This window comes from Aythya fuligula, chromosome 3 (assembly GCF_009819795.1).
Source record: "Aythya fuligula isolate bAytFul2 chromosome 3, bAytFul2.pri, whole genome shotgun sequence".
Classification (NCBI taxonomy): Eukaryota; Metazoa; Chordata; class Aves; order Anseriformes; family Anatidae; genus Aythya; species Aythya fuligula.
In genome coordinates, this window is record NC_045561.1 from 27,913,814 (window position 1) to 27,926,219 (window position 12,406).

The following is a 12,406-nucleotide window of genomic DNA, read 5'->3' on the forward strand; positions in this document are numbered from 1 at the left end:
AAAATCAGAAGGCTATTTGTAAACTCATCATGAACTAATGAATGAGAAGTAAAACACTTCTAAGAGTTTCAAGAAACTATAGAAGGCACTATATGCTTCAAACTGTAGAACTTCAAATATAAATCATGTTTGGTGGTAATACTCAGGAAAAAAAAAAAAAAAAAAAGTTCTATAGAATAAAGTTCAGGCTGCCATCTTTCAAAGGCAAAAGTGCCTGTTGATACTCATGGGAGTTAGGCAACTGCAGTGCAAGACAGATTAAATAATACTTTTAAAATTATGTGCAGAAGTAATAAGAATATTAAAGCTGGGGAGTTAAGCACCAGAAGTTGCCTGTTCCAACCTTAATGTAGTCTTGTTGTACATATACATTATGATAATTCTGTTCCTTGTTATACTGAAAATCTGTTTCAGATTTTCTTAAACGCAAGATTGTCATCTGTCTTTTTTCAGTTCTGTGCTCCATCTCTTGTCTCTCACATACATTGAAAAGTTAAGTATCTCAAAGAAATACTATCTGATCATGTTGTAAAAAGCTGCATCACAAGTGATAGGCACTGAGGGATCAAATTGACGCTGCATGAGAAGCGGAGTTGTCATCAAAATCCTTTAGTTGGTGGTTTGTTTCTGTTTCTCCCTACAATTACGCTGAGGCCCAGATAGCAGCTACAGAACTGCTTGGAGCTTCCCAGGAGAAGAACTAAGAACTAAAAGTAACACAAAAACTAGTTTGAGTCAGAGTAGTTTTGGAAGGACACTCTCTGAGAAGGTTCCCTGCAGGAACAATGAAGAAGTTGGTGGTTATTGAATTTTTCTATATTTTGAATTCTGATTATATTATGATGAGCCTGACTTGACATATTTCAGGACAGAGTGTATACATTTTTGAGCCTAAGGTTGTGTGTAGTAGAAGGAAAGGTTTTGTTTTCATTGTATGAACATGTTTCCAGTTCAGAGGCTTTGTATGTTTCAAACCATTGTCTGAGTTGCTAAACCAAAGTAACAAGTAGCATTCAGAGCTTGGGCTGTGAGTTTTCAGCATAATGATATTTGGCTTCTACAAGGTTCCTATTTCTAATGAACTGCTTCTGGTGTCTGAGAAATAGTTTAGGTGGTATCCCTAAAATATGTCTGGATTAGATACCTCTGGTTTCTGAGATGCTTGTTAGCATGCCCTCTTGGGTGACAGTTCTCTCCCATCATTTTCTTGTGAGGTTGTCTGCTATTTCTGCCATAGTCGTTGCCAGAATTCTTGGTTAGAATTCCTACTTTCCTTACCACTCACATTGTGATGACCTCTAAATACTCTGATTTTAAGATATGTTTATTTGTCTCTGTATGCAAAGATCCTGTTAGGGAGTCAATGATTGAGAATTTGTTTCTTTTACGCTTTCATGACAGCTGAAATCTGTGGATGCATTTGGAGTTCAAACCTTGCAGGGTAAACATCTGGCTGATGGAGGCAGAACATTTTCACCAGAGGTTCTTGTGCTTGGAATTTACTTCCTTCTGTAGGTCTGTGTCAAAACCTGACTGAGCCTGTTTAACTAGAGGGAATGGTGTAAAGCCCATCTGTTCACTGAAGCTTTTCCCTGACAGAGTGATTGTAGAGTGTATTTATGTTCTCAGCTGTAGTTGTGCTTTTTCAAATACTTAGTTGATACTTTTAGCTAATTCATGGTTTTGGTTTCTGAAAGGTGTATAGAATAGGTGTATTCTTAAAGGAAATGTTAAGAGTGTTGCAGACTGTCCCTGTCTTTAACTTGTAAATACAGGGAATAACACATGTCCCAGCTTACTATGAATGGAGAAATAATGTTAATGAACTGCTGCTGTTGAGAAGAATAGAGTACAGAGAACCCACTGAGATTTCTGTTGTTCTATTTTAAGTAAGCAGAAGTCTCTAGAAATAAGTGAAAAGAGAAAGCATATGTAGCTGAATACCTTTGCATACCTGGTTTTAAAATATTCTGACAGTGTAATAGGTTGTTACATTCTTTAGAGGTGAAGAGTACTAATGATCTTGCAAATAGTTTCACTATCTTTGTATTCAAACTTGGAATTACCAATTTAATTTGTTAGGTGGTCTGTGTAATAGAGCAAGGTGACATTCAAATTCTAATCAAAATTTTCTTCGTAAGCCTTTGTTGAGTGCTCTTAGGGGAAAAAGTGTTCAGTTAAGTAATTACAAAAATTAAAAATATTAAATAAGAAAAAAACGAACATCGTGAAACCATTTTCTGGATGAAGAAATTGTGTTTGCAACATCATGACATACTAAAGTGATTTAGGTTAACATTTCTTGGGAGGAACAGAGACAAGATTATTATGAAGGTGCTTCAAGTGCAAATATTGGCACCAAAATACATTCATTTGTTCTTGTTTGAATGAATAATTTCATTAACTGAAGAAGATATTAAGGCTTGTCTACATGAGGAAGCTCTCATAAAATAAGTTATGGTGTGAATTTAAAATATAATAGCTATTCAGCACTAACTCCGTACATGAACAATTTTATTCTGAGCTACAAATGACCTTTCACAGTTTAGTTGACTGAACAACATGCAAGTTCCCTCTAGTCCCAGCGATGAATAAATATTTATGTATGGAGTCAGTGTAGAATAGTTACATTAAAAAAAATTACATTGTTAGCTTATTCTGTACTACATTGCCCTCCTTAAAACTGTCCTTAGGACAAAGTGTAGTATTATGTTACAAATATGTTCCTACAGGTACTTGTATGCTATACATGGACTTAGAGCAAAACATATTCCTTCTGAGAATATGTATGAAAAATGTTTAAATTGATGACAATATGATTCAGTTAGAGGTAGTAAGTCCAGTATGCTTCACTGGAATCTAGATATGCTCATACAAGTTTGCCGACCATTGTATGTAGAATAAATTAATACACTTATTAATGAAGTTAGATTTACTTGCTTTAGTTGACTTGTAAGGACTAACGATGTAATGAATATGACAGGATTAATAGTGGCTGATGTGTTTAGGATTCAGTCACTAATTACTTATTTTTAGTAAAGATAATATCAAAATGACCTTATTCTCTTGCATAGTATTAGGAGAATATAACAAAAACTTGATTCCCTTGCATTGTTGCTTATGTCATAGATAAGCAAACGAAGTGAACATGAGCTATCCTCTATCCAACAGCTTCTGACGATGGCCACTGTTCTGCTTTATGTGTTTTTAATATGGTGAATTGTGGACATAAATATGGAAGGTTCACATGAGGATACCGGAAAGTGATTTTATGTGTATATCTCTTAGGCCATGAAGACAATTGCATTGATTGTGTATTAATATATTTAAATGTGATGTGCATTTTGGATTTCCATAAGAACGTAATGTCAAATACTACAATTTACTTGTTTTGCAGATTTTATTGATGAATTTCTTTTGTTCTAAAACAAAACCACGTTCTTTTTCATGAGCTGTGATCACATTAAGATTTATTGTCTTAAAATTTTTTTCCGTGCATTTCTTAAATATACTTTCTTTCGTTCTAAATTTTTCTAAGAAAATAGAAAAACTGGGATTAGAGCTGAATGGAAACAAACAGCGTTTGGAACAAGCCCAGCAGGATGTGACAGAAGCCAGAGAGGAGTGCCTAAAACTGACAGAACTGCTGAGTAAATCTGAACACCAACTGCACCTCACCAGGTACCCCTTATCCTATTACATGCTGTAGTACCAATTTCATTCTGCTATTATTTTTTTTTTTGTCACAGGCTTCCCCACAGCTGATATAGATAGTTGCTGCCATTGACTGCATGGGCAGCCCGCAATCATATTAAAAGTGGAAATTTGAATGACTGAGTTATGAACTATAATTGTTGACAGTGAATTACTAGTGTGTAGAAAAGGCAGTGTTCAGCTCTGGTGATGAGGTACCATACTTTTGGGCAGGACAGAAGAGCCGGGAAGAGCTCTTTTGTTGTAAGTGTGCTTGATTGGACAAAGATACTTTAAAATGTCATTTGAGTGTACAGCAACACCCTTAGGCATAGGAATTTTCAGATTAATAACGTGACGTTTCTGCAGCAGAGTGACCAGGAACATATAAATATACATAACCATGCTAAGCTTCATTGAAGGTTGAACAATCAAAAGGTAATATTACTCTCTGCACATACAGAGTAAACTCAAGTGCGTGAAGAGGGTGTTTAAGTTACTTTCTCAGTGGAAATGTGATACAATGCAAGCATTGTGTGACTAGTGACTTTCCAAGAGCTTTTTCCATCTTTTGCTTTAGCCCCTGAACCCACTTACTTTATTACTTGGTATACATTTCTAGAAACCAACAGAAGATTAATGTGCCAATGATTCATTCCAGCTTGAGTTTTGGTAACTGCAGGAATTTTTACCACACAACATTGTCTTACTGTTACAAGGTTTTGGTTGTATGTGTGTTTTTTCTAACCGACTTCCCTCCCTCCCCGAAGAGTGAATATCCAGAAACAAGGACTTGTACTCAGTCTTTAAGCAAAAAGTTGAGTGAGTTTAAATTTTACTTGGGAGGGGGAAAAAAAATAATCAGATTTTTATCACTTAACAGAATGTCTGCATGTTTATCCAAGTCTTGTAGACTCTTTGTTCCTTGTGAGAATTCTGCCATTGAGTAAATGGAAAGAAAATAGCCTCATCTAAACTATTAGATTCAATGAATCAGTTTTTTATTCAGCTACATTTCTGTGTAATTCAGAGCACGGTAGTTTAACAGATGGAAGAAAGTACCACTCTAACAGCCTGTATTTAGAGAAAAAAATATGCTAGAGGTTAATGAACTTGAAAAAAGTTTTGGGTGAGTTGTTAAGATATCTAAAGTTTGGATTTAGCAGAACTTTATTAATAATGATTTGTTGTGATAGTTAACCAAATGGCTTACCACGCTCCTTTTAGCAAAAGGCTGATTATATGCAGTAAAACTCTGGATATCTTGGAGGAAATCTGACTAGCTAATATATTTTTGTGAAAATGTTTGACTTGTTAAAATGAGCATTATTGACTGCTTCTACATAGTGTGGCACCTACAGCTGGGTAACTAGAATACTGATGATTCAGGTAGCTTTTCAATCTACAATTTTTGACTCAGGTAGTTTGTGAGCTACACATCACTGGAGGCTGGGAACAGTATTTTGGGCAGGTAATGCCCTGTGCTGGCCCAGTTCTTAGAGTATTTAATAGACATCTGCTTTTATCTGCTGTTTGAGACAGATACTGAATTAGCACGGTTTCTTTGTCTGACCTAGCATGGCCTCTCTTCTGGAATGTCCTAATCTTTATTTTATACTTTGTGTTCATATTATAGCCTTTGTTTATAAGTATACTTTTCAGGCATTAAAATGTTTTCTATAATGACATATTATTATCAGAAAAATGTATACATTAAAGCATGGGAAATTGGTTCAATTCTTTTACCATAATATTCCTCAACTTCTAGAATACATTGTAGGTTTTGTATCCTTCTTATCTTTGGAGTGCATCTGCTTTCCAGGAGTATATTAGGTGATGTTGCTGTCACAGGTGGTGGTGGGGAAGGATGAGATATTCATTGCTTCTGTACCGTCATCCGTGGTCCCTGTATACTTATATTGGTAGGTTAGAGTTAGGTATTCTCACTTTGTCTTCTGTTTTCCTTGAGTCACAGAGGAAAACATCCCCTACTGAAATTAAACTTTTGCTCAGCCTGTATCCTCTTCTTCTCGGATCACTTCTGCTAGAGCAAGCTTTCTGTATTAGTGAAGGTTCACGAGTTAAATTTCTAATGGCATTACAGTTTTGCATTCTAAAGCCAGTATGTTTTTAATGGTGGTACATCCATGGTAGTTGCATGTGAACTGTATTCACTTGCAGTCTGTCCTCCTTCGCTCTTTATTCCCTTCACCTAAAATGGCAGCTGTGCCAGTGAAAATACTCTCTTGAAGGGTAGTGGTAATAGCAGTCCTATGGGGTTTATGGAACCATTCACTGCAATACTTGCCAAGGAGAACAGATTTTAAGCTCTAGAGTCCTGCCTGTGGGAGATTGCTGCAGAAATTGCACTGATTCAGTGCATCTCTTGGGTATTCTGGCCTTGGCCTCGTCTTGCTGATTTCCCTATTTTCAGGACAGAACCAGCTGGTCAACTGCAAGTCTTCTTTCAAAGCTGGACTTAAGGGAGGCCTGTACTGCTGTTACACTGTTGTGGATAGTTTTTCTGTTGCCTCACATGAACCCTCTTTGTTGTTCTGGCAAAAAATAGAGGTAACTGAGGAGTTTGAGTTCTTTGCTTTGTATGACTTCAGGTATTACTAACAAGAAAAGCTTTTTACTAATCCACCGATTCTAAGCTTGGATATTGTAAATAAAATAATAAAATGAATACAAGAGCTTTAGATGTTAGTATACGAGTATTAGACGGTAAAGATTATATGAATGGATTAAATGAGAAAGAGTATGCAGTCTTTTGTAACGAGAAGAGAAAGTGCTCTGTGAAATTGTGCTCTTCTTCAGGAGTCCCACTTCTGTTGTATCCTAGTTTTCAAACACCGTTGATTGATTACCAGCTAAACAGCTTCTAAGCTAACAAAATGTACTTGTTAAAAAATCAAGAAAAAGGTTACAATTAGCTATTCTAAACCGTTGCCACAGAGTTTAAATTTGCCTTTTCCTGTCACCTTTGTTTCTGGAGCAATATGTTGCTTAGAAATCTTTGCTATTAACATGCATTTCTGATATTGAATCTAGTTAGTAATTCTAATTTGTATGTTTTCAAATGACTGGGAAAATACAGAACTTTTGCGGTGTAGTTAAGGTTGTCTGTCATTTAACTTTGCAGATGTCACCATGCTATGAAGCTGACCATGCTTGTGTACTTCTTGTTTCTGTTGTGTTTTTTTTTTTCTTTCTTTTTGTTTTTTAACCCTAATTTCTGTTTTGTGTTTATTTGTATTAGTTACTGTAGTAGAAGGATCTTAAGAAGTTACTTCTGAAGTCAATTGTAAATTAGTCTTACTTTAGCAAAGTTGGGTCTTGCTAATGATGCTTATCTGAATCTATTCTTCGGAGACTAGAAAACATACAGATCAATTTTTCTCGGTTCATGAGAATAATTGTTAAAAGTCATGTCAGTATGCTGGTGGAAAAGATCACATAAAAGATACAAGATATTAACAGTTTGCCCAGTTTTTAGCACATCATCTAATTTAATAAAAATTTTCACTATTCTAATGTAATGAAAGTGTCATTAAAAATCTTTCCTCTTTTTGTTACAAAACAAATCTGAAGTTGTTACTTGTTTCAGTTTAAGTCAGATGTAGTTCCTGTTTGTATATGCCAGAACACTTAAATCTTAAGAAGTGGGAGAATTGATGAATTTCAGAATTGAACTTTCTCTATGTCATCACGTGTTTTCTCAGGCTTGGAGGTAGGTAGAGGACTTGAGATATATTTGACTGAAATGTCATCAAACATTTGTTGGGAGATGGAATTGAAGCAGATTTTTTAATTAATATTTTTATTATTGTTGTTTATTTATATGAAACATTACAAACACTGTTGAATGTCAACTTATAGGTGGGGAGAAATTACTAACTTGTGTAACAACCTATGCTTCCGTGTTCACTAACATGGGACCTTTCAGACAAACCTGAATGCCTGTGTCACTCCCTTGAAGGATAAAAATAAACATTACAGTGAGGACAAAGGGGTGCTGTAGTTCTTGATCTTTCCAATTATGTGATATATCTTTTCTCCCCCATCTGTACAAATGATGTGATGTCTAGAAAGCAGTATATCTGACACAGTGGTATTTGGTGAGTACAGTGTTTTGTAGCAGTTCTTACTATGCACAGGTCTTCTAGCAGCCTCTTGCTTGTTTCAATGGCTCCATTAACACTTACGATAATACTTGTATAATAAAACAAAGCACGTAGATCTATCATTCCACCTCCAGGTTCCTGTGGCATTATTTAGTCACTGCTCTTGTGCTTCATGATGTCATCAGCGTTCCTTGTTAGAATTGCAGCATTACCTCATACATTAAATGCCCAATTTAAACTACACTATGAAATTATAAAATAGAAACTGGCTTCTTGATTGGAGCTAGTTATACATAGTCCTCTAGGTAGTTGCAGAGTACCTGGTGTGTTGTGGTCTTTTTTTTTTTTCTAGTAGTAAATGGTAGTCAGCAGCACACTTACTGCAGTGCTTTTTCCAAGAATTTTAGCACATTAGAAAGAGTCCATCATCTATGCTGGAAATGAGATAACAGTTGAAGAAATGCTGTTGCTAATATTAAATGACTGAGATATGTTTTATGTTCCCAGACTGGCTGGCTGATGAAAGGACCAATAACACTTGCATTGTAGGGGGAGAAAGGGGGAAAGCTGAAATGAAGTGTAAGCAGTGATTGATTTCTATTTTTTTTGTATTTGCTAATTTTGTACAAAACCATTATTTTAAAATGCAGGGAGGAGTGATAACGTGAAACAACTCTGATAACTAATAAACTTTTTAGTTTCTGCTTCATATGTTTACTTTTCATTAAATTTAGGGATGGTTGTGACTGTGTTGTTGTGATTCAGTCAACATTTATTTCTATCTGTTTTTCATATACAAAGGCATCGGGATGCCAGAAAATAAACTGTTAACGGAGAATTAACTTCTTTGGCATGCTTTCATACTTATCTTCCAAATTAAAGAAAATGAAATGGGCAGAAGCAGAGTGTAGATTACCTCCTTTTTGTCAAAAATGGTGGGAATTTGAAAATTAATAATAAAAAAGGGAACAGATGCAGTAACATGCCAGAGGGAGATTAATGTGGAGAGTAAAATCTGTGAGCAACAAAACTGAAGCAAACTGAATCAGTGGGAGGTGGTTGTACAATCAAAATCAGGATAAAAGAGAAATTACAAACAACCCTGCACTTGTCAAAGTAGTAGTAATGAAATCCTGACTCTGCCAGCAGCGAGAACCTGTGTTAGCACTTTGGGGTAAGGCCGGGAGCCGGGTGCCAGGTAGGAGGGCAGCGCGAGGCTGCTGGGCGGCAGCCATCGCGTGTGGAACAGATGGCGGGGAAAGCTGGCCGGGGAGGGGCTCCTTAGCAGAACTAATCAGACAGTAACAGATAGGGCAGCTGGGAGGACTGACCACTGAGAGGCAAGCGGCGGGGTAGCCGCAGCTTTCCGTGCGATGTGTGCAGTGGTGTGCCCGTTGGTCTGAGAGAAGACCTTGCAATGTCTTTTTGGGGCAGAAGCCGTGCAAACTTCTGAGGCGGACAGAGCGGTCTGATGCCGCTGGTGGTGGAGGGAGGTGCGAGCTCGCTGCCCAGCTCCTCTTGCAGCCTCCTGAGCATCGAGCCCATCCTGTCTTGCTGTGTTGTGCTGCCTGTTACCCTCAAAAATGTCTTGGCCCTTAGTTCTGTCATAGGATATAAGGGCACGTGGATTTGCGTTTTCTTGTGGCAGTGTGTTGAATGTAGAACTTGAAGATCTACAGAGACACAAAAACACACAGATCTGGGGCCTGATCTGGCAAACCAATGAGAGAACTTCGCTCCTGCTGACATGGAGCAAAAAGCTGTAGGTCAGCATCGTCCCACAGGGCTGGGCCCCTCCGATGAATGAAGTCAGTTTTGTGATGTTTTATTTTTGCTCGGAGGAGGAACTTCCTTCTTCATAAATGAGAGCTTGTGAGAAGCAAGTTGAGGTCTGAGCCTTCTGATCTTCAGTCACTTGAATAAGTTTACTTGCGTAAGAATAAAGATCAATAGGATTTCTTGTGCGAGTTAAGAGGTGGCCATGTGAGAGAGGATTACTAGGACATGCCCTCTGTTGATGACTGTCAGCTTGAAAGAGAAATGAAAACAAAATTTTATCAAGGATGTAGGAAATAAAACTGTGAATTGTAACAACGGAGACCTGACTTATTACTGCCCAGTTGTATTTGATTGTGATGTGGGGTACTTCCTTAGGCAATTAACAAAGGAACATGCATCTCCTGCATCTACTTTTGAACTTGTGTCTCTCTCTTTTGCAGAAGGTTTATAGCTTGGCTCAATTATCCATTTTGAGCAGGGAGGGGAGGAAACATTACAGGGATTTGAAATAGGTGGTATAACATAGCCATATGCTATTTATGCAGCAGTTTCTGCAATAAATCTAATTTGGTGCTGTCAAAAAAAATTAGACTTATTTGGTATAGCAGCACATTAGTAAATGATTGTGGTAGCTTTGAAAGTTGTCATTCACTCTGCTTTACTTGCAATAGAATCCCGCAAAGCTTTTTTTTTTTCCCTGTTCTTTTTTCCCTGAGCAACTCTGTGAAAATGTCTCAGTTCTTTGTCCTGCAGCTGTAGACACTGCAAATATTTCCACAACTGAAAAGAAGGTCTTGCCTTAAGGTAACTGAAGGAGAGGATAGAAGAAAGAATAACCTCTTTTGTTAGCAATTATGTGAATGTACAGGCAGAAAAATCAGTAACGTGGGGGGTTATATTTCTCCCTTGCCTACAGGTTTACATGGTGCAGCTGAAATTGTTTATCTCATTATACAGCATGTAGATAAATTAGCTGCTCTGCGTTATTATAGAAGGTAAAATATTTTACCTGCCATGATAAGACCATATGCTGCTTTACGAAGACTGATTCTGAATGATTTGAAATAAATCGGCTCTGTCGTCTTCTGGCAGTGCCTTTTAGAAATTTTGAAGCTGATAAACTTCGTGTCAAGATAATGCACAGTTATTTAAATATCTTTCTATTTAGTCATTTAAACATATTTAAGATCATTGTACAAACATTTAAAGGCCATTGTTGAAGTTTAAAAGGAAGAAAAAAGATAAAGGGAATGAATAAAAAAGAAATCCAAAATCAGTTGTTAATTTTGAATATGAAAATCATTATAAATCATCTTTTTTCATTTGTAAAGAATTGAAACATGGTTTACAATTGAATTTATTGTCCTACAATACATTTTTTCCAGGAAGAAGCAATAATACATTTTCAGATTTCAAGTCTTAGATTTATCAAAATTTTTCTCTGTGGCATTTAAACTGCAACTGGTCACATCAAATTTCTCTAATGATTTCATCTTTTATACATCGCGTCAGGTTGTTGAGGCAGCCAAATTGCTACTGCATGGAGAGTGTAGTTCAGGAGCGGTGACAATACTTAAAGCGCTTTGGAGCGAGCAGCGAATTCAGATGAAATACAGAAGAGACTAACTGCTGTAGAAAACAAGCGTCTTTATAAGGTCTTTGTTTTGAGCAGCTATTATTCAGCAGTAACAGTAATAAGTTTATGTGTGTGTACCAAATATTTACTTTGATCTCATTCAAATTAGGCTTTCTATTTGTGTGACTAATGACAACAGGATAACGATTTTTGGTTTTTGTTTTGTTTTGCTTTTTTTATACCATAATAATCTTTCAGACACATATTCAAAGCTGCTGGATTTTTTGCTGAATTTGCTACTGGAAAAATGTTTCTGATTTTTATCCTTATTCTTGACTAGTTCTAGGACTTTTCTCTCAAGTCCATCTGAAGGCTTGTTTTTACAACAAGCTAAATATAATTTTTATATCAGTGCATGGTATTTGTGAACTTAATTTTAAAAGCTGCCTTGTGCTTTCAATAGCATACTGGAAGTCATTTACTTCATGCAGTCACAGTGATTGTTTCTTCTCCTGTGCAAGATTCCATTCCTGAAATCCTTACCCAGAAAAGATTTCAACAGAGAACCCAAAGGTCCTTAATTAGGGACTTGATTCGACTTGACATTTAAGAACATCAAACTGTAGGTTGTCAACTCTGTAAATGGATGGAGAAAGGAAGGCGAATTACCTGAGCATGCCAGCTTTGGCTGCTGGGCTGCTCTTGCCACCCCTGTGCCCGGTGCCCTGGTGCCGGTAGCTGGCCAGGGGGAAGTGTGAGCTGGGAGCAGCGTGTCCCGAGCGAGCAGATGAGCGCTGCTTCTGCCATCCGCTGCTCGACAGAGCTGACCTCCTTTCCCTGTCTGTGCTGGCAGCCCAGCAAGCTTAATAGCATGCTACCATTGGTTGCCCCTGTGTTCCTGGTGATTTGAGTATCAAACTAAGCTTTTGCAGAAATAGGAGCAACTGTTTCTGATTAGTTGTTCCTTGTTCAGACACCTTCTACAGGGCTTAAATCAAAATAAGGAATAAAAGTTTTTTTTGTTTGTTTGTTTGTTTTTGTTTGTTTTTTTTTGTAGTTAGATGGTAGTAGTACAGCTGTAGACACAGCTGTATATTCTATTTGTTCCAAAGTTCTTCCTCCATTTCCACTGCTTTTGTTGACCTGTATGTAGTTTACTATGGAAGATCATAAAATCAGAAAACATTCCTTTGCAAATGCAGGGACTAATTCCCATGTAAGGGATGTATCA

General features: G+C 37.0%; 1 protein-coding gene across 1 annotated transcript in view; it reads left to right on the forward strand.

Annotated features, from left to right (window-relative positions):
* Nucleotides 1–12,406, forward strand: part of SDCCAG8 (SHH signaling and ciliogenesis regulator SDCCAG8) — a 109,550-nt gene that overhangs the window by 37,316 nt on the left and 59,828 nt on the right. Inside the window, 1 exon segment of the mRNA XM_032185286.1 lies at nt 3,539–3,681. Within this exon segment, the coding sequence (XP_032041177.1) occupies nt 3,539–3,681 (143 nt within the window).